Here is a 23,753-nt window from a genome sequence, read left to right on the forward strand (position 1 = left end):
TTAAAACTCAAATTACTTATATATCTCACCAAATTATTCTACCCTTATATTACTATTACATTTCTGGCTCTCACAGATTTGAAGATGTGCAACAAAGATCATCCTCAGCATATAGAAACCAAACCGTTGGTGTGGTTCATCACAAAAGTGTTACACACTGTCTGCCTGTAATTTGATTACTGTTGTGTTTTAACTGTAAGACTTGTAATCATTGTGTGTTTTCTGCTGCCTACCTTTAGCTGCCCTTGAAAAAGAGGCGATGGATCCCAATGGGATTTCCTAGGTAAATAAAGAAACACATTAAATAATATTTTTCACTGAAAAATTAAATGAACCCCTCAATGACAATCTCTTGACTCCTGCTGCTGCTGACGCACAGTCCGTGTTGTTATGGGTGTGAGTGGGATTATTTTGGTGGAGCTTTGAGTAAAGGCACAGAAGAAGCAGCAGTAAGTTTTTGTCTTTTCTCCATACTGTACACGGTACGATGGTGCATGCAACCCCTCAAACCTGATAAGGTCATGTGATACGTCTGGTTACTGGGAATCAAAAGTCATACTGTGATAACTCTTAAGACGTACAACTATCTCAGACTGTACTGGCACATGATATCCTATGTTAATGTCTTTGTTTCATATGTGCCCGTGTCATTCTCACATATCAGCCCAGCCACCAACTGGGTGTGTTGTTTAAAAAGTAAAAGTAATTAAGTGGTTCTTAAGGAAATCCTCCAAACCAGAACCCTGTCACGAAATCTGTCTGAAGTCAAAGACCACTGTCAGCACTGTCAGCCACAGCAGCAGCCTCCGACATCTGCTTGAAATAAAGCAAGAGCACCTGAATTACACTGCATGTGTTTCTGATAGACGCGCGTAACATGTCGTAATCCGAACGACCATCGAGGGTGCCGCAGTGTTTTCAGATCGGTATCATTGCGAGCAAAATACCAGAGGTATTAAGAAAGAATGTTGTTCATACTGACGGAGGATAAATGTAGTGAGCTGTTCTGCAGTAATGTGAAGCAATTATTGCTGTGGTCGGTTTTATTGTCTACATTTTTGGGTATCAAAATAGTGCATGCTCAAAATGTACTTACAAGTACAATGCAACACGAACCGCACTCTAACAGGATGTTAATTTGTGGGTTGTATTTATAGATCACTATATCAAAAATGCTGAGCAGAAGTGAACCAAAGGACGGTGCGATGTAAAAGCGACAGAAGCCTGTATGATTCCAGGTTAATGTGTTCAGTCTGAGTATGATGCAAAACTGCACAACTCATGCTATAGTCATAAACAAATCTGCTCATAATTCATTCTGAAAAGATGATGATGTGGAACCTACTGCATAATTTGCAATTTATTTCAGTCAGTTCTAATTCAAAAACATATTCACATTTATTAGTTGGGACCTGGTCAACCCAAATGTATTATGAAATAAAATAATAATAATAATAGGAATAATAATCTCTTATTAAAGTTCAAGATGGGACTGAATAAGATTGGCTACTGTGTGTGATTGACAGCAAAATTGTCTATTAGAAGCCCAAGCACACAATGATATCAGAGAATAAAGAACTTGATGTCAGTGACGTTCATTATCTAAAGGCCCCTTGGACAAATATGATGATATAAATAAAACTAACACTTATCCACAAAGGGACCTGCTGCTGTCCTTTCACAGTCTGAATCTAACAACCTCAGTCTGTTGGATGTAAGGACAGCACTTGACATCCTACAGTAAATGCTAAATATGGAACTGCATTTTTTCCCCCATTTACAGCAGTTGATCAGTGTACCGTATAGTGTCAAAGGGGCGTCCCCTGGGGGGAAATGTAAATAGACTTTTTTTTTTCCTTTTACCTGAGAAGGAAAGATGTTGGTCATCATTGTTGAAAACGGATGTTTTTGTTCATTTTTTTTCTTAGGAAATAACTAAAGAAATATATAATATTACATAATATCCGCTCACATTTCACAGAGGTTTATTTATTCAATTCTAGTATGACCTACGTAGATGCCCGTAAATGACTGCATGGCAGTGGAAAATGCTGTGCTGTACTGTGATTCTAATAAACCTTATTTGAATTGTACAGAAGTTAGAGAGGAGAGGAAGGAGGAGGAGGGTCAGAAAAAAGGGGAGGCACCGAGGCAAAGAGGAGGAGGTTGAGTCTCTCTCTCTCTCTCTCTTACTCACACAAACACACAGACGGACAGAGACCATCCACGCCTATAAACATGTGTACATCTGACCATTCGCAGCTTCTGTCGGCACCTCTCCTCCTTCCTTCACCACCTCCTCCTTTCCCCTGATCGCCCTCCTACTCCTCCTCCTCCGCCTCTTTCTTTTCCTCGTTCTCTCCCATCTCTGTCAGAAGTTTGACCAGAGCTGGTTTCGAGCTGCTGCTACTGTTGAAGCTCTCCTCTACACCTGTGTTTCCCATTGGCTGATTCAACCTCTGGACTAAAAAAGAATGCAGATGGATTTTTGACAGGACAGTGAGGTAAGGGGGCGTACATCACAAATGTACTATACAACATGTTTAATTAATTTAAAAAAATTATCAGATTAATCACAGGGCAGCTGTAGATTAATCAATTATGTGTGGCTGAAACAGGAAGACAAATTTCAGCAGTTAGAGGCGTGTCTCACACCTGTTTGTACTTGCGACTAATATAAAGGATTGGATAACATAAAATGTCAAGACAATTATGTATTATAAGTATATTTGAATATATTTATATATGTATGTGTTAACAGTGTATGTATGTATTTACATGTATGTATGTATTGACCTGTATGGATAAAGGCCAATATATGCTCATATGCTATATGCTCTCATTGATAAAATATTCATAGTGGACTTTCAAAACGTCAAGATCAAAACAAGATCCACTTGAATACAAACTGGCTGTGGTCAACTGAAACCAGGTCAAGCAAGAAGAAGGGAAAACATATTACCATGGACCTCAACAATGTAGTTAGACTCAAATTAGGTTACACATAATGTAATGTTTTAGGAGGAAGAAAGTGACACGGTGACGTGGGGACAACATGAGAGTGAATCTAGAGAGAAATGATCCTGAACTAAACAGCGGCTGAAAATGAACTCACCCGAAAACAATGCACACAGACAATAATATGCAGACAATCAGTTAGAGGTTTTAACTATTGACGGCAGCATAGAGGCACTACAGTAGAAAACACTGTTTCTGGACTGTAATTCGTTACTAAAATAGTGTAAAACACTACATTTAATATACTGGATGGAATTAGAGCCAATGATTATCTTCAAAAACACATCTTTACTATAGACAACTTCCACCCATTAGGAGTGAGTCCTTTAAATTAATTAATGCAACCAAAGTATCTTTGCTGGTTTTCATTTCCATCCAACGGTTACATTTAACAAACATTGTAAGATTTTTAGCCCTAATATCATCATACAAACTCATTCAACAATGTCAAACTATCCACTCCCGTTGATTTGAAAATTCTTCTCACAGCACAAAATACTGACCGTATGAGCTCCAAGTTTACACAAGGAGACAGACACAAACACTAAAAAGCGACCAAAACAACCTCAAAGAAGGAACTAAACCTACAAAAACCTTTTAGCGCCCCGTGAGATCAAACCCTTTTCTGAGAATAATAAGCAGAGTAAATCTCCGGCCTCAGCTCAACATCACGAACGGCACATCACATCAATAAACAATGATTTATTTTAATACAGTACGGCGGAACATACCATACAGCCAGCATGATAAATGAAATATGCTTTGTATTTTTTTTTTCTCTTATCGTCTTACCGTGATCGTTGTTTATAGGTTAAAGGTCATGTTGTAGTTGTTGGGATTTAGATGTAACATTTCGCTGTTACATGTGCACAAAGCTAAAATGAACCTGTACATTTACTTTACTTAGACCAAACACATTAAATGACACAGTGAAGTGATATATATACTATATATATTGTAGAAAATCTGTGAAGTGCCCACTTTCGTAGATAACAATGGCTTTTTAAAAAATAAATAAATAACACATTTCCAGATTCATATTATTCCACTCAAAGCTGCTGTGGCTCTAATTCCTTGAATGTAGGTCAAAGCTGGTGCGATTAGCCAGCTCTCAGGAAAACCATTAAGCGAGTAATAATCGCATGTTGCATGTGACTTTACTGGCCCTCAGTTTTCTCCAGCAGAAAGGGTGACGGTGTTACGCTGGTGAAACCACAGAGCCAGTGGCCTGAAGCAATTGCATTTGCTATTTCACATGACTGGTGGAAATGAGAGCCTAGGGGGAGCAAGTGGGGCGGGTACATTTTAATAGGCAGGACCAACGTGTGGAGCCATAGTCAAAGGAGGAATAATATCAGTGAGATGAAAAAGAAGGGAGGAATGAATAAAAATATAATTTCTGTCTTCACATATAAGAAGTCAGATGAGTCTTTATTCTCTTTATTCCTAGATCAGAAAATGTTGGTGCCGTGACTTTGATCGTTGAGCTGATATAATTTAAAAACAATTGATAGATGTATGGATAGATTCTTGCATTCAATTAATCAGCACTACATTCACAGATCAATACAAACTCATAGTACAATTACAGCCATTGTATCCATGACTTTTTTTTTTAGTATGGATAGATTCTTGCATTCAATTAATCAGCACTACATTCACAGATCAATACAAACTCATAGTACAATTACAGCCATTGTATCCATGACTTTTTTTTTTTTTTTTTGATGAACCCTGTCATCATGTCTACTGTGGTCTGGCTTGTCTGGAACAGGACTAGCTAGCATTAGCTCTGGTGTCTGGGCTGATAAGTGAGAGTAAGAAGAAAACTCTGTGTTGCTCAATTTTCACAACCATGGTCTTATCCCAGCTGCCACTGGGAACTTAGGTTTGTATATATAGGTTTGTCCAACAACACTTCACAACCCAGTCTTGTTCCTCATTACTGTTTACCAAAATGTTTATGTATTATCTTGACTGTAAATGAATTAATAGATATGAACACAACAAGATACCAGCCCTAATTCCAATGCAAGAAATTGGTTTATTATGAGCTGTTAGCATTTTTCTAACAATAGTAGATGTTGATTTTCATTTATACAGTGGTTCAACAGTGCTAAGAAAATCTTACTTTGTCACAACCAGACGACGGTCCGTTCACATGAACGGCATGGATACTGCATGGGTCGACTCAAGAATGTGTTGCTGCAGAAGCATTTTCAAGCAGCTTGGCACAAAACTAGTTACAGTTACTCTGTAATGCCAGTAGAAATGCCCGCGACCATGTGCATGTATACGAATATTATACTGTGCCCAAGTGCACATCGTTCATTTTGGGGTTTGCTTGGGTCAGGGCTACAAAATCAGCATGTGAAGACTGTTAGATTTGAACAAATATCGTTAGCAAACTAGCAATAGCTTAGGACGGTTATAATCCAAATTTAAAATATCTGTTAGCATTTCCGTCGATAGTGTGTGTCTGCGAGTTTTACATGAACGTTAACTGAGGTTACACACCATCATTTCAAGTATAAATAAGTGACATAGTAATGTTGTTGACGTTCTGAATCACTGGCATCACCAGCGAGAGTGTGTTTGTGAGAATGACTGTACATTTCTTCTGGCTCTCAAACCATTCGGTGAACAATGACATCAACACTTCCCTTGCACATCAACCAATTATCAACAGACGGAAGACTGTCTCCACTACACAGTCACACTCAGCGTGTCATTGTTGTCTGTGTTTCTGACACGCAGGATAACGCCGACGATAAGCATGCGCTCAAAACAGATGTCCATCAAGACAACGGAATCTTCTCAAATCAGTTAGACATCATTCGATAACATCGAGCAGGAGCTTTCGCCATTCATCACAATTAACAAATATACTGCATTTACTTCAGTCATGTGATGCCTGACACTGTCTGAACAACTTAGAGTTTTTCCAACTGCAGCTTATGCGAGAAACAACAAGCCAACAAAATAAATCAATCTTTACGTTGAATTCAAAGTGGAGACTAACAGCCTAAGATCTGAGACAAATACAGAGAGAATTATTGTGTGTTTGTGTTTAACAATGTCACTACTGGCATGATTTTCTTTCTTTCTTTTTTTCTCTCTCCAAGATAAAAAGTAGGTCACATGCTTGAATTATCCATTTGCAGGGTCGTATGCATCACTGCCAAGAAATTGCATTACGTAAGGGACTTCTGATAAGGAGACGCACAGACTTGGAGGATGGCGGACAGAAATGATGAAGGATGCACACGAGAGAATGGACGCAGGAAGAGCGAGGCAGGAGAATCACACCCTTCTTCTTCATCTTCCTGCACGAGTCTCAAGGTAAAAATTAAAAAAAGTTTGAGTAGATGGAGTTTTGGCCAAATCTTGTCCAATCTTGAATCTATTTGGATAATTACACAGGAAATTATTAGGAAATATCTGGCTTTACTTTTTCTATTTTCTATTGACAAGTAGGTCAAATCTGAATATAATTAGAATATAAGTTGTGGCTCAGATTCTGTAAAATACTGTGTATTCTGTTGTTTAGTTCTTGGATATTTTGGTTATATTTTGACATTTTAAAACACCAACTTTCTTTATCATTCTTTGAATCAATTTTTTAGCACTTAACCCACGGACACAAGAAAAGAAGTTATGTTACAGAAGGGCTATCAGTTACTACAGAGATCAAACCAATGATCTTCCGACTGTGGCCAGGGCTTTACCCCTTCATCCACTGTGTTGCCGTAATTTAGTACATCATAGCATAACTTTATTAATCTATTCACCAATAAGGTACATTTTGTGACATTTTATAGCTACAATTGTATTGTCTGTCTAATGGTCAAACACCCCACTCCATCCTGCTTCTGTTCACCTATGTGAACATTGGCACCAGTGAGAAGATTAAAGCAAAACCGTTGTGCTTATAAAACCATGGAAGTTAGTTAAAAACCCACGGTGAAATCACAAACTATTGTTTCCTGTTCGCCCCCATGAAAGCGAAACAGCACAATGGTGGTCGTGCAGAGCGTCATAACACAGCCTGTGGTGAAAGAACATTTTCTCAGAATTGTTTGCGTGCCCGACCAAGTGGGTGGGTTGAGGCACGGCCCGATTTTATCCTATCCAGTTGTGCGCTTTTTTTTTTTTCTTATTATTCCATTATCGGAGATCAATTACGAGAATATTTTCAAACTTATTTTCGCCTCAGATTTTGTTGGTGTTTATGGCACCAATGTGACCTATCACTGTTGTGGCCATTGTGTCTCAAAATGGCATTTTATTGTTCATTGAAGGCATCACAGGTTAGTTAGTTAGATTAGATGCATTTGATAGATGGGATTTTATTTTTTTAAATCATACACCGAATCAAAGTACTGTGTAAGATTGTGGTATGCACAAGCAAGTACTTTCCTATTTTATGGCAACAAAGTGTTGGAGGATTACAGATTAGCTTTGCAGATTAAGGGAATATTTTTCTTAAGATGATTAGCGTGAGTCTGATGTATGATAGAGGCCATGCGCTTAATACTGGTCTGTCATGGAATAAATCTTTGTAGATTTGAATGTTCACCGTAGGGCAGTGTGATTTGAATGGTAATGTACTTATTATTATTCCAGCAAAGTAAAACAAAACAAAAACTGAAAAATGTAGATTAACACTGACAGTATTAGTGGATATTCTAGTGGAAATACTGAAATTACAAAACACTGTAATTCAAATATTAATAAATACAATTTTCCAAAGTGGCCAGCACTAAAAAAATAACAAAAATAAAAATAAGAAAATTCACACAAAAACCCTTAAATTTGATACTAGTGTGGGTTTTCAGTTTGGATCCCTTGTAGTTGCTCTAATACACTATGCACTGTGTGGATTTTTTTTGCCATTGATTTTATGCCATGGCTGCTTATTTTCTAAAATGTTTAATTTAATTACTACTTGTTTGGCTATCATTTATTCATTCTAGTAGGGTTATTTAATTTTGAATTCGAATTTGAATTTTGAATTTGAGGGATAAGACAAAAAGTAGCTGCGGTACTTCTAAGTAAATATCCCGACCCCCACACAATTTCTGTTATTTTTCCTACTTAAAAAAAAAAAAAAAAAACATGTTCCTGTCTCTAACTTTGTTATGGTTTATCTACCAGCACTAAGAGTCAGCTGCTTTCTATTTAACTACTAATATACTGTGTGCTGCATCCGGAGAGTATTTGGTTTTGACATACAGTCAAACATAAGGAAATTATGATGTTAGTTCACCCACTATTATCTGAATGAAATACTATTTAAAGCCACTGAATGCACTTGTTGGATAAAGTGAAACACAAAACCTGCTTTGTTTTTAGCTAACTGCTAATTACTTATGTATGTATCTTGCCGTTTTCTATGGAATTCTCGATGTTCAAATTATTTTTATAGTGACCTTGAGTCATTTATTTCCATTTCTTTTTGTTCAAACTTAGCTATTCCTACGAGTGAATTTGTTTTCTGTTTACAGTTAGCAATTTGGCTAACTACTTATTAAGCAAGGATTTTCATGACGTACAAGTCAAACAATATGGGACGAGACCAATCACACTGAGGTATCCAATGTATATCAAAGTCACATGATCTGTGTGTGAACTGAGATATTTCTTCAGATCATGTACGGTTCAAACTTTGGCTTTCAGGTCAATTTATGCATTCCTGTAGTCGTTACTGCGTCTCCTCTATGGTCTTCATGAATAAATGCACACGTTTGTTTGTGAACTCTCCGAAATAAGCCAATTATTCCCTCGGTGGTGTCGACATTTCGTCCTCTCTTCTCTACACTTGGTGTTCATCATCATCAACCATGTCCTCTCATTTTAAACTCCTCTCTTGACCCTCTTGACTCATTATACAGCACCACCTAATTACTGAGAGATGGAGGAGGAGTCCACGGTAATCAGGGGAAATATTGTAAATAATATAACACATCAGCGTGACAATTTAAAGCAAACTGAACAGCACATTATTAAGTAGATAAAAAGCGTTACAAATAAGCTATAAATCTGAACAAACACTGTTCGCATATCAACTCTTTTTTTTTAAAATCTCATCTTTTCCCCTCCCCAGATGTTTCTGGGAGCTCTGTCTTTTGCCTATTTTGCGAAGGCTCTGTCGGGGAGCTACATGAAGAGCACAATTACTCAGCTGGAGAGGCGCTTTGACATCCCCAGTTACCTAATAGGAGTCATTGATGGGAGCTTTGAGATTGGTGAGTGAGTCCTACTAGTCATTCCTGTTTACAGCCTCTACTTCAGCGCTCTTTCCAGTCTTTGGGTCAAAAAAAATATGAATGGGTCACAGAGACACTCCAGCTGCAAGCTGATAAAGGATTCATCAGGTTTCCAAGAAGAGTGCACACCTGTTTGGTGTGTGAGTCATGAAGTCAAGCAAGGACAATTATGGCTCTGATCGTGTCCTTTGCTGTGGACAGTGAGAGTTATGAAGGTTTTATACAGAGTATCAACATACACGTCATAAGGTCACTGTTTTCTTATTCTCCCTCTTTCTAGTTGATAGAGTTGAATAGCCTTCAATAATACTAATAATAATAATAATATTTCGAGGTAATGTTTTAAATGGCTTGGACATGTGCTAACATACTGGACAAATGTCAAAATAAAGAAGCCACACAGAAGAAATAGATGAAGAGTAGTGAGCAGAAGACGAAGAAATTAGTACTTAATCCATAGATGTGTGACTGCAACTGAGTCCTTACCATCGGACAGTCTGTTTGGGCCAAAGCTGATATGATATGATAGTATTGGATCTTTAACTTGGTCTGTAGACCAAGAGTGTGAGTGACGCCCGCTCATGACGCTTTGCTGTAGTTATGGCTTAGAGACAGGTGAAGATGAGACCTCTGGGGAAGTTGGAGCTGAAAATCCCAGATATCTATCCATCGTCTTCTGTTAATGCAGCTTCTCTCATGTGGCCAAGGCAACACGCTTTTTCTATAGGACTGTTGCCAGGGCAACATGAAGCAGAGCAGGGCAGCATGAAAGTGAAAGGGAGGGAAAAAAAGGATGAGAGCGTAAAGAAACAAGAGATAACAGTGGGGACACGGGGGAGGAAGAGATGGAGAACTGGAGAAGAAAGAGATAAGATGGGGATAAAGTGCAATAATGTGACAAGATCTGTATGGAGATCCGGTTAGAGCTGTGTGAGCTCAGCTCTTTGGCCACAGATGATGTATTTGCAGAATGTCATCAATATTTAGGTAGTTTTTCTTCCGATGAATATTTGATATTGCAGCTGAAAACAGCAGTTGATGTCAATGAAAAATACACACAAAGAAAACACGTTGTGTTTAATTAACCCAGTTACGGACTATTAACATGGACGTTCAGGCATGCGACATTAGCATTTTTTGTCTTTTTGTCTTTTTATTCTAATCTTCGACTTCTTCCAGACTGTGGAGTTTTCCATGTCACAGCGTACTGTGATAACGTACGACAGCTCAGGTTGATAGATGTGCACTCAAACAAAGTGAGAAATTTCATTGTAATGTATGTTCTAGTGGAGTCTTCAACTAGAAGGTCTTCAACAAGAGGTCCACTACCCCTACAGGTTTCATATGTACTGCAGGGGGTTGTACATTTCTTTAATTGATTAAACTATTTTCTTATATTTTTTCTAATTTTTTAAAAATGATTTTACAAGTCTTAAATTGCAATATAAAAATAAAAGAACCAGTCTTTTTTTTTAAACAAGAGTTTCAGAATATTTTAAATTGTCTAAATAACATTAACATGCAGTATATTCAGGGATGTAGCCCATATTTGGTCTGTACAGTGGATATATTGTACATCTAATTGCATAAGGGGCCATGCAGCGGGATCTAATTCACTGTCTTCCTTTCAGGAAATCTGTTAGTTATTGCTTTCGTCAGTTACTTCGGGGCCAAGCTCCATCGGCCAAAGGTCATTGCAGTGGGATGCGTACTGATGTCCATTGGTACCTTCATCATTGCCCTGCCTCACTTCATCATCGGACGGTGAGCAAGAAAAACCTGGGCCTAGTCTTAGTTATTGTTAAACCTTTTTCTTCCTACATTATTATTTTAACTATATAAATGAATCATTAATGTTAAAACTAGGTATGCACTGAAATGAAAATTCTTGGCCAAAACTGATAACCAAAACCCAACAAGAAATTATTTTGCCAATTATTAGTACTATTTCATTATTACTATAGCTATGACTGCGTACTTCTTTACTAAAACCAAGGCATTGGAATTGCATTAATTAATACCAATGTTTTAATGCTGCTTTATTTCCACATCTAAATAATGACCTTTATAACATGAGTCACGATGAAATGTAGAGGATCCTAAAAGATTGTGCTGGCCACAGGTTTTGCTTATGTTATTACAAAGATGATCAAAGTCTTTAGACCAAAAAATTAAATCCACCAAACATTCGGTGCATCGCTAATAAAAAAAGAAACTTCCATTCAGATAATCGCTTAAATACAACAGGGAAATTCTTGACACTTGTTCTACTTTCCACTTTACACGTTATTTACAGCGCGAACTGTGGAAACTCAAACACAGTGAATCACTGGATGTGGCGTTGAACTCCCCACTTCAAACTTATTGCCATTTCCTGCCTCTGGAGTGCAGACGCTTCTCTATCTTTTCTCTAGCCATTCCTATTTGTTAACGTGTCCATGCATCCTTGCAACAATTTGTGACACTTGTTTTGTGTGCACAGCTATGAGTTTGAAACCTCAGTGAGGTGGATAGAGAACTCCACACTTCATCCCTCACCATGTTCAATGGGTTTACCTGCCGAGGTAAAACAAGGAGGTAAACTACCTGAGGCTCCAGCTGCTGGTGAGCATTGTTTTGTGAGTACTTCACTCGAACAAAATGCATTTCTTTGCCCCTTACTCTGCTTAAACGATGAGAAATATATGCCTAATACTAATCTCTAAATCTAAACTGACCCTAATTCTTATTCTAAGTCCAAACTAAAACATCGTCTCACTGGATGGGGACCGGCAAAATACCCTAACCAGTAAAAAAATGTTCCCACAACTAGAGTGTTTTTTTCAGATGTCTCACAAGTATAGCTACAAGAAACAAACAAACAAACTACTACAGTGAAGTAAACCACACTTTGATTGTGGTTCTCAGCTTGTGAAAGTGAGTCCAACCTGTCAATGTGGGTCTACGTTCTCCTGGGAAATGTCCTACGAGGGATCGGAGAGACACCCGTTCAGCCTCTCGGGATCTCGTATATAGACGATTTTGCAACAGGGGAAAATGCTGCCCTCTATGTGGGTAAGAAAGAGCAACACCTTCTGTAAGGGGTTGATACCCTTTCTATCTGCTTCATCCAGAATGAATGTCGTTTTATTTTTCCCAATGCACTCACATGTCCGATAAACATTGCAAACATACTATGCTGCTATTAGTTACACTAATACAAAAGAGTCCTGTGTACATGACAGTTAAATAGTCATATGGCTGTATTCACCCTGCAGTCGTCATACCAAACTGTGCTATTTATGTGCAGCTGTATTTTTTTTCTCATTGATATACTGTATATAATAATCTAGTTTTATCTGTTTGCAGCGCTGGACAAAAGTTCAACTATTTTGTGTGTGTGTGTTTTCCATGTCTGTCCATCATGTCCTAGGTTTTGTTCAGACTATTTCAGTGATTGGCCCTGTGTTCGGATATCTACTGGGCTCCCTGTGTGCTAAAATCTACGTAGACATTGGATTTGTAAAGATGGGTGAGTCGTAGCACAACACAATCATTTTCTTTTTAAGAGCTTTGGCTGCATTTAAACAACAGTCATGGTTTTTTAGCAATAGTTTTGTTGATTTACAAACCTTGAGAACAAAGAAAAATATAGAAAACTTATGAAAGCCTATTCTTTTTACGAAACAGATGTTGAAGAGGAAAAAAAGACAACAACAACTATGACAACAGTTTCAGGGTTAATACGCCACTTCACCACCACATATCAGGATGTTCTCCAAAATGTCATCTCAGGTCACATTGCATGCATTCAAAGAAGCGCTCATCATTCATAAAACCGAGGCAGGATGTTATCAGATACAACATCAGCTGCAATACAATGAGTCAGAGCAGGTGTTCTGGATTAGCATCAATTAGCTAATGAGCGAGGCAGGACAAAAGCTTCTGCCGGCTTGCACAAGAACACAGTCAAAGGCAAAGGAAAAAAAAAAGTGGAGGGCATTTCAGGTAACGGGGGGCGGGGGGGATTATATCATAATAAACCTTGAGAAGGAGTAGGGTATTCTAGGGTAAAGAGAGTGAATGGTTGAAGCACTGATAAAGAGAAGAAAACACATGATGGGGATTGAGCTGAGCTAAATTTAGCTGACATTTCAAAGTCTCTCAATAAAACATTATTACATAAGGGGTCTGAATTTAGTTAAAATAATAAATAAATCTATCAAAATAATTCTGACAAACCTAAACATGGTAGAAGGTATTTGTATACCTACTTACTTACTACAACTTCATTACAACCAACCATCAATGAGATTTTTTTTTCTCACATCTCATAAGTTAATTTATGTCAGAAACATATTATATGACTTACTTGTTAAATTCTGTGCACAGTTCACAGTGGAGCAGCCAGGTGGCACCAGATCTGGAATAACGTTGAACGCTAAAGTGAAACATAAATAAACCACAGTTTTACACAAATGTTAAGTTTAGAGTGGTTAAATGTTTATAAAACAATAATTGTTGTACTAGTTAATTTATAGAGCAGGAACTGGGTTCACAGCACCCCCTGCAGGGGATAGTGAGTGGCAACATCTTTTTCATAAAAGTACATTTAATAAAAAATAACCCTTAAAAATTAGACCAACTGTATATTACATTTTTTGCTTTTGTAATTCTAAATATACTAATTACAACTAACATTTATAAAACAAATCAGTTTCATCTTTCACTTCCTGTTCCCCTAATACAGAATCCATCACCATCACCCCCAATGATTCCCGTTGGGTGGGGGCCTGGTGGCTGGGCTACCTCATAGCTGGAGTCATCACACTACTTTCTGCTATTCCTTTCTGGTTCTTACCCCGTTCCCTGCCCGACTCTGGCCCCCAGGAGTCAGCGAAGTGCCCACCAGAGCAGAAAAGCTTCATTAAACAGCCATTACATCTGAAACCCACATATCCAGCAGATGAACACAGCAGTTTTATAGAGATGGCCAAAGGTGAGAGACGTCCCATTGGATAATTTTTTTAGAATAATTTTGGTGAAGGTTGATGTGATTGCAATACAACTATGCACTGCAATTAAAAACAGATTTATATAATGCTACATTTGACTACAGTATGTTGCTGAATGTTATTTTACATTACAGTAGATGGTTATAAGATGAAATAGTACTGAAACCTACTGTTGTTCAATAGTTTATTTTAAGATAATTTAAAAAAAAAATCTCTTTGGTGGAAAATACACATATTAAATATTGCAATATTTAGATATGTGTAATATATTTCACAACATTTGAGTGGTATACTTTGCAGAGAAAAACATTAATAGTGACTTGTGTAGTTTTACCACATGCATGGACTTTATTCATCCCATTGCTATAATAATAAATAATTAAGTTAATGGTTTCATGCTTTCACTGCAAAAAGAACATTGGAGTGACATCTAATGGCAGCCATCAGAAGTGGTGACATGCAACATAAATATGCCTACTCTCTCTCTGCAGACTTTATTCCAAGCCTGCGCACCCTGCTGGGACACCCTGTGTATCTCATTTACCTGTGTGTGATAATCATTCAGCTGAACTCTCTCATCGGCATGGTCACCTACAAGCCCAAGTACATCGAGCAGCACTTCCGGCAGTCCGCATCCAAGGCCAACTTCCTGATGGGTAGGAAAATGATACATTCCATAAATACTCCATGTAGGTAGCACATGAATTAATCATGTCTTACAATCTGTGGCAATCATCACAGGAAAGGTTTTATCCTCCGTTGTTTACCTATTACAGCGGAACAAGCTCTGAAGCATGATTCCTTTTCTAAGATTCAATAATTCCAATAATGAGCCTTATCGTTAGCTCATCGCACATTCATAATTCTTTCTTTTTTCGCGACTACACTATCATTTATATGTTTTATATTCACTTCCTAAAGCAATGAGAAATGATAGAGTCGGGGTTTGGTCACGTTAAAAATCTGTCCACGAACACTACAGAGGCTGAGGGAGCAGATTTATGGTTAGTAGAGAGGGAGGGTGTATTTCATGCAAATTTAAAAAGAGATAAGTATTCAGGCTCAAGTGGTTGCTTCAAAGAAAATGCCAGGCCTGAGCACACTGGCTACATATTACACAAATGAAAGGGAATGCAATATAAGTAACCATCGCAATCACATACTGATAATAACTGCATCAATTTGATTTGTTTTGTTTTTTACCCACAATGACCTGTGATTGTGATTTACCCACTTAATCACATATATCATGGTCCTCTTATTTTCTTAAACATAACAACCCTGCGTTTCCCTTCTCTAAGGTGTGATCAACATCCCTGCTGTAGCTATGGGGATGTTCTCCGGTGGTTTGCTCATGAAGAAGCTGAAGCTGAACATCATGGGTGCGGCTAAGTTTGCCTTTGGCACGTCTCTGATTGGCTACATCCTTTCACTCTTCTTCTTTGCAATGAGCTGTGAAAACGCTAAAGTGGCCGGAGTGACTCTTTCATATGACAAGTGAGTCGCAAGCAACCACACAGCGGGAGTTAGTTTCATTGTTTAGCTCTGTATGTCGATGATGTCATCATGTAGCATTATAAAACTCTTTGGCTCTTTCACATCAACTCTAATTAATACATGTGAACACATGTGGCTGACATGTGTTGACAGGTGTCTATCTGTCCATCTGTCAGAGGCAGACAGATGGACAGATATGTATATATTATATACATTATATATAATGTGTATATGTATATGCGTGTATATGTATACATACAGACATATATACAGACACACATACACATATACATATATTGAATAAAAATATTTCAAATTGATTTTAAAATGATAATGATTAAAAAAATATATAAAACAGGAAGATTTTAGTGAATATGTAAATTATCCACAATGGCAGAGAGTATAAAACATGCACAATTGTAATGGTATTACTTTGTAGCTTTGCTGTTTGGTTCAGCCAGACTTCCTTGTGATGCTGCAGTGGAACAGAAATTTCCTTTCTCTTTGTCTCCTTGACCTAAAAACATGGATTTTTCATGGACACTGGCAGCTCTGTTTCAGCAGAATACTTATATTTATAGATGGCTGCTGACTACAGACAGTGACAGTTAGCCAAACTATTATTTTTATGTAAATATGTTTATGTAAATATTATTTTTAATATGTAAATATTTAATTAATCTCAGAGAAATGGTGCAAGATAACAGTTTATAGCGGTCTATCACTGCTTAGTTCTCGACATCTACATAATAAAATGTGGCCCTTCCTCAATTCCAATTGATTAAATTGTCATGGCACACCCCTAAACACAAATGACACCCTGAGCATTAGAGCCGAATCAAGTAAAATATTACCTTCTCAATATATCTGTAACTAAAACACCCTCAAACTAGGGCACAGAAAAGCCTGGTTACTTATGAACTTTCATGCTTACCTTTGACACACACCATACCTCTTATATATACACAATCAACAGACATAAATGACCATTTGTAGCAACTTATATATTTTGTAATTACATGAACATTTATTAACACAAAGAAATAAACATGTATTTTAAATGTACCATGACCTTTGCAATCAATAAAATAAAATAATATGACATAATACCCAGGGTTGGGGCCATTTGTGGCGTCAACTAAGACTACCTGGTCTTTATCACCATGTGCTAAATACAATCCTCTTATTTTTGAACGACCAAATATTTTAGCTTCATCAAGTATTTCATTAGCAACTTCAAGAGCAACATCACTAAGCACAATCATTTTCCTACCATCAAAACCTGTGTCAACACCCCATTTTATTATTTGTTTTGCCTCTAATGTTTTGTTAGCTGCACAAAAGCTATTTACAAAAACCACACTTCCAACCAATTACATAGCTATGGCTGCCTCAGTTACCATTTACGTTTTCCACATTTGCTCACAACTCTAAGGAACAGTAACAAAATATAGGTCATTAAAATATTGGCCCACACATGTTGCCATTCCTCAATTCCAATTTTATTAAATTGTCATGGAATACCCTTAAACACCAATGACACCTTGAGCATGAGAGGCAAATTGAAGGGACTCTACTAAAATATAAAATTCTGTATATATCTTTAACTGAAACATGACAGAGAGGCCTGGTTACTTTACATGGACTAATGCATATCTTTAATACACACCAGTTACGGTCAAATGTCGTTGGCGTGCTTGTTTGAGCTAAGTTCGTAAAATGTTTGTTTGTTGTTTTCTGTACTCACTGATTCATAAAAAGACAAGTTCGCTTCACAGCCGCTTCCTCAAACTTGCCATTTTGTGGGAATAGCGCAATAAAATGGGGGGATCCGATAACGATAACAGTGAGGCCTTTCAAGCACCCATTACAGTAGTCATTGCTACCTGCGTAGTATAAGAGGTATCAACCCACCCCGGATGCAGTTACTGCCCCCTACAGGTTTCTACCAAACAAGTCTCAACTTCGGCACTGAATCAGGAGAATGACCACCAGGATTTGGTGGCAATTTAAAGTTTATTTCACAATAAAGTTTAGAGTAAATACAGAAATGCAAGGGAAAAGAAAGACCGGTTGTTCAAAAGTCAAATGCCGAAAAGAGCGGCGTTCAATAGTCCATCCCCGGACATTCGCGATGCACACACCCACATTTACTTAACGTATCTCAGTAACTTGGCGCAAGTTGCCCACACATAGTCTCTTTTGTCCAACTATGAATTGCGACGTACCATTCTTAGTTGGACGACTTTTAATACTGCGGCGAGGTTAAAAAAAAAAAAAAAAAAAGCTCTACAACCGAACTTGTGTTTCTCTCCAGTTCGGTCTTCTTCCTTCTTTTTTCCCACCCCTTTTCCCAGAATCCCGTGGGTGGTTTACGCTTATCTTTGACAGGCACTGATTGGTTAATTGGTTAAACAGACTAACTGAAAGACTGAGACCTAACCAAATGAACAGCAGAACACATGGGACATAGAATCTTTCGAAATAAAATGATCTACCATACATTCCATAAATAAACACGTGTTTATAGAACACAAAATGTGACAAATGTCAACAAAGAAGTTTGAAAGTTAAGAGGAATCTGCTGAAACAAATAGCAATAAAACATATTTTTTAAAGTACTGCTGAGTCTCTATAGCAATTCACAGTGGGCCAAAATTAACAAGTAGGGCGAAGATGTGGGCCAAACTTTAAAAAAATGACTACAATTGTGCATGTTTTCCCTTCTCTCCAGATATGTAATTTAGAATATTATATTATAAACACATGAGAAATAAAAAATTACTATTAAACTATTATAAACACATGAGAAATAAAAAATCCTATATAGGGGCTATATTCTGGCGGGCCAACTCTAATACCTTCAGTGCGGGCCAGATTTGGCCCCCAGGCCTGAGTTTGATATGTATGCTCTACAGTAAAGATTTAGCTGCTGGTTAAACTGTTGTCATTACAGGTTCATGGCAACAGTGAATGGTTGCATGTGTATTGTCATGCAGTGTGCAATTAATGCACAACCCATCAACTGTATCTCCATTACTAGACAAGACATTAATACGTTAATTTCTACAGAAAACATCGACCAATGTTCATAGTTCATGTTTCTTGTGTAATCTGTTAAAAGACAAATCAAAAAAAGACCAAATGTCTCTTTCTCTTCCTCTAGCATGGAGGCAATATCTTATGACAAACACCAAGTGTTCACATCCTGCAATTCCGGCTGCTTTTGTTCAGCCAGTGAGTGGGACCCAGTGTGTGGAGACAACGGCGTCACCTACATCTCCGCCTGTCTGGCCGGCTGCAGAAGCTCTGCTGGCTCAGGGAAAAATACCGTAAGTGGACACGGTGCTCATATATACACTTTAAATATACTTCAAACTATATCTTAAATATGTCACACAAAACACTGTAACATAAAATAGAAAGATGATGAAGAGGGGTGAAGAGTCTGTCAATTCATCATTTTATTTACACACAATCAATATATGGGAATATATCTCTATATTGAAAAACTAATTTCAAATCTGTATTTATTAGTCAATTTGGGTGTTTTTACCCCATTTCTATTAGTTAATTATTTCTTGCACACAGCTAATGAGAATGCTAACACTCCAGTACATTCAATTTTTAAAATATTACCCAAAATTTGTTTGTATTTTTAATTGATATGAATTAAGAAATTTCACTTTTTGTGTGCCCTATGATGAACAGGATTTATTCATTTTCAAACTTACTAATAAAAGATGTGTGTTTGTTTGTACTGCTTCCAAATTACTTCTAAGCATAAACCGAAGAAAATAAATAACATATTCAAAAAGGGGTGAAAAGAAGCATAGCTTAAGTCCCCTATTGGTCCCACAGTGGGGAAATTCACAACATATATACAGTATTGAGGTGTACTGTTACTAGAAATATACCCTTTATTGTTACTGCGAAACACAACAGTTCAGTGCAAAGAAAATCGGACAAAGGCCCTCTCATCAATCATGATTGCTGTTCTCTGCTCGTCTCTCTCCCGCTGCACTCACAACATTCAACTCGATGTGTTTGTCCAGGTCTTCTCTAACTGCAGCTGCGTCGGTGCCGTTGGTAACTTCACTGCCAGCACCGGCCAGTGCCCTCAGAAGGACGACTGCGACAGGATGTTCCCCTACTTCCTGGCTCTCTCCGTCATCACGTCCTTCATCATCTCTCTCGGTGGGACACCAGGCTACATGCTACTCATCAGGTCAGATGATAATATCACTACCAATATCAATATTTTTATACCATTGGAAAAATAGAGGCAAACTTTAGGGTTAGGGTTTTTGTATTTTTTGTTAAAAAATGTTTTAAATGCACTGTGACATATTAACCATCATCTTACTGGGAGGAATATTGAAAAGTGTTTTGTAGAAAACCTGTTTTTATTGTTTCTTAAGTTTGAAAATTTTGAAGCAAAAAACATCTGATAAAAATGTTAATGATTTTTAAAAAAAATCCAGTATATACCAGAGCTGTAATCCATTATTTGTTTAGGTTTATTTCACACTAAACACAACCAGAAAGTGAAATCTGGAGTAATGAAAAGTTATGTTTCTCCAGCTTTTGCAAACTTCCATTTTTCTTGACAGTAAACAAGTGAAGACAAAGGGGTGGGGGTTAATAAAACAAATACTTAGTGTCAAAACATTCCTCACGTCCTTCTTTAGTGGCTTCCTCTGTGTCTGTCAAACTCAAACTGGAGATAATGATTATCGATGATGTCAAACATGTTTCCGCTGCTCAGACAGTACATTCTGTGTTATTGTGCCTTTGTGCTTGATAACATTATCTCATTACTTTATTTCCCAAACAGAACACTGTCAGACAGAGAAGTACAAGATGAAAGTCTAGAAATTGTTCATGTCACCCAAAATCAAAGCAGCTCTGATTTGGATGATCTGATAAAAATTAAAGAAATGTCAGATGTTCGCTGCTGAAGCTTCAAAAATAACATTTAAGTAAATGAAAAGCTCAGAGTCCGAGGCTTTGACTGTTATTTCCAACCAACAGAAACAGCAACTTGAACAGTGAGGTTCAGAAAATTGCACTTATTATTAATGTTATTTAAAGGTTTTAAGAGCAGTTTGTGTTCCTGCCTGGTCCTTAATGGCAACAATCAGATTCCTGTGTAATTTTTTTGTAAGATTTCCTGATTTTTACTGAATTTTTTTTTTTTTCTCCCACAGATGTATAAAACCTCAGCTGAAGTCTCTGGCCTTGGGTTTTCACACTCTGGCGACACGTACCCTCGGTAATTGCCATTTAACACTCTTCTGAGCACACGTGAAGTGACACTAGCTGAACTGATCATCTGAGTGTTGAATACACTGGAAACACCGGCAACAGCAAGAAATAAAAATCCAAATAAACTGTATATAAATAAAGTGCTGCAGCTGCTCCGAGGAACATGATAATGAAAAGTGCCTGTGATTCCACAGCAGGGATCCCAGCTCCTATTTACTTCGGAGCCATCATCGACACCACATGTCTGAAATGGGGTCAGAAGAGGTGCGGAGGCATAGGAGCCTGTAGAGTGTACAACACCACCACATACAGGTACACACATGGATTTGATTCAACATATACGGTACTTTTTTTTTTTTAATTTCAAATGTAAACGGCATCAATGTCGTACTTAGCTGTACAGTAAAAAAACATGAAAAGAAAGTTGTGTTAACAACAGATCTGCTGCAACAGGCTGCCCAACATGAGGCACCAATTATGTGGTTCCTCCGGGGCTCAAAGCCAGGCAGATGCGTTAAAGCAGGCACGAAATGAATTGAAATCCACAAAAAATGAAATAAAATAGAATAGAGTGACTGTCATTTTGATGGATCAAAAACTGGAAATCAGAATAAAATTCCATTATAAATTACAAATGATCATGTCAATTGAGTTAATTAATTAACTTGCCTTTTACTACTAGGGAAATTAACAGCAGATCTAGTGCAACACGCTGCCCCCCTGGAGGCTATGTGGATCCTATGGGAATCGAACCCAGGACTCTCTGCCTTCCTCTTCTGTTTCCTGTGTTTAACAAAAAGTTATTCAAATGTCGTGCACACTTCCCAGGGTTGCGTACCTGGGCCTGACTCTGGGCCTGAGGACCGTCTCCTTCCTCATCTGCATCCCGGGCTTCATCCTGCTGAGGCGACAACTGAAGGAGGAGGAGAGAAATGGAATCCACGGAGCCCTGGCCAACGGCAATGCGGAGCTGGAGGCGCTCAGGAAGGAGGAGTTTGTGATTTCTAATTCTGACCAATTACAACAGATATCAGAAAACAGCACAGACAGAGAGACCCGGCTGTGACAGACTCGGCAAATAGTTTTCTCTCAAACACACATGAATCCATGCATTCATATGAATTGCGCACACACACACACACTTTGCAGTGATACAGTACACATGGGCGTACACAAATAAGGTTTGCAGGGAATCAAAAAAAGTAAAAAAAAAAAAAAAAAAGTTGTATAATCTCATGTCTAGTGTAAATCCTATATTTTGTACTGCTGGATCTGTTGAGCATTTGACAAGAGATTTGATATGAAGCTAGAGCATTTCTTGAATGTACTTTCATATTCCTGTTCAGGACATAGTATTTATTTTACAGTTTATAAAGCAATGCAAGAAAATATATAAACAAAAATGTGAAATTGTTCACTCCGCTGAAAAACCATATCGTTATGGAAACACCAGCATTTATGATGTTGCCTCAAAATATTCTGAATACCTTTTTTTTCCCAGGCACGTGTATAACTGTTAAGTGGCCTTATATCTGGATGACATGTTCAACAATTAATGTATTATGAAGTTAAAAAAAGATCATTTGGACACAAAGCCTTTTAGAGACTAATAGCATAGCTCCACAAACATGGCGCGGGCTGCCGTTGCCGAGGCGATAGTGTCCTTGTTTAAGACGTCGCACAAAGTATTTGGCCTTAGGTGTTGGATCAGACGGGCTGTAGTGTTGTTTTTCGATGTTCAGTTCTAAAATTTTGACCAATACAGGACTGATACTGATTCGAGTATCGAACCGAGCCATACCTAATAAAAATAAAGTAGTTGCAACTAACTGTGTTAACTCTTTAAAATAAGAGATTTAAGATAAATATATAAAGCGTTAAGTATCTCTCATGATTGTTCTGTCCTTGTCAGTACTTTTCTGTTCCGGTGCATGTGAGAGCTGCAGCAGTCTTTTTGTCAGTCAGTGATGAAAACTGTTTTAACTTAACTCTGTTAACACACAGACCCTCGGTATAAACACATATTTCTCAGTAACGTTTAATCAAATCTGCCTCACTCAACTATTACCTCTTAAACATGTGCCTTTTCTTTTGTTTGTTTTTCAATAGTAGAAACCTGATTTACTGGATAATTGTTCATGTATTTTTGACTTTCCGATGTGAATGTTTGACGACAAAGTTGCTTTTCTGTTTGATTCTAGAACTTTTCTTTTATACCTGGAAGAAAGGTAGTGGTGCGTCTGTTACCATGGGTTCTGATCTATTTGGATGTCAATATGAGTCGGCATTCACTAATGCAAATTTGAGCGAGTTCCTCTTTCTAAGTACAGAAAGCAGGACTACTTACTGCCACACGGTGGCAGTGTATCATAGATTTGCAGGGTATATTTGTAAAAAAACAAATAGGAATACTCAGTCAGCATAAGACAATGACTGAGTGAAGGCAGTATATTTTGCAGTGATAGGTATAAAATGGTATATCTGAAGCAAATGTTTAAGTTTTCAGACAGACTTTTGTCTCCAATAAAATACATCTCAGTGTGTGACAATTGTAGTGTATTTGTGTGGCAGTTGTGTAAATCCTCTTTAATACCACTAATCTAAGCAACAGTATTTCACTGTTAAGTTGTTTTTTTTTTATTTGTTTTTTCCAGCCTCATGTGCATAATTCTTTGTGCAGCACACATACTTTAAAAAAAGTATTTTT

At 37.6% G+C, this 23,753-nt stretch overlaps 1 protein-coding gene and 1 long non-coding RNA gene across 2 annotated transcripts; one reads left to right on the forward strand and one right to left on the reverse strand.

Annotated features, from left to right (window-relative positions):
* Positions 1–255: 255 nt before the first annotated feature.
* Positions 256–14,931, reverse strand: LOC112486913 (uncharacterized). Its single transcript, XR_003049491.1, has 4 exons — positions 14,826–14,931; positions 14,128–14,210; positions 13,639–13,707; positions 256–279 (listed from the first exon to the last, which is right to left on the reverse strand). It is a non-coding gene; the product is annotated as an uncharacterized LOC112486913 (long non-coding RNA).
* Positions 4,692–23,112, forward strand: LOC103378502 (solute carrier organic anion transporter family member 1C1-like). The gene is made up of 14 exons (XM_008309750.3): positions 4,692–6,360; positions 9,125–9,266; positions 10,919–11,051; positions 11,770–11,891; positions 12,195–12,341; positions 12,700–12,798; positions 14,017–14,265; positions 14,773–14,937; positions 15,583–15,778; positions 18,945–19,110; positions 19,834–20,006; positions 20,989–21,053; positions 21,241–21,358; positions 21,875–23,112. The coding sequence occupies exons 1-14, from the start codon at positions 6,256–6,258 to the stop codon at positions 22,110–22,112; spliced, it is 2,118 nt and encodes a 705-aa protein (XP_008307972.1). The 5' UTR covers positions 4,692–6,255; the 3' UTR covers positions 22,113–23,112.
* The last annotated feature ends 641 nt before the right edge of the window (positions 23,113–23,753 follow it).

This window comes from Cynoglossus semilaevis, chromosome 4 (assembly GCF_000523025.1).
Source record: "Cynoglossus semilaevis isolate Cse_v1.0 chromosome 4, Cse_v1.0, whole genome shotgun sequence".
NCBI classification, from domain to species: Eukaryota; Metazoa; Chordata; class Actinopteri; order Pleuronectiformes; family Cynoglossidae; genus Cynoglossus; species Cynoglossus semilaevis.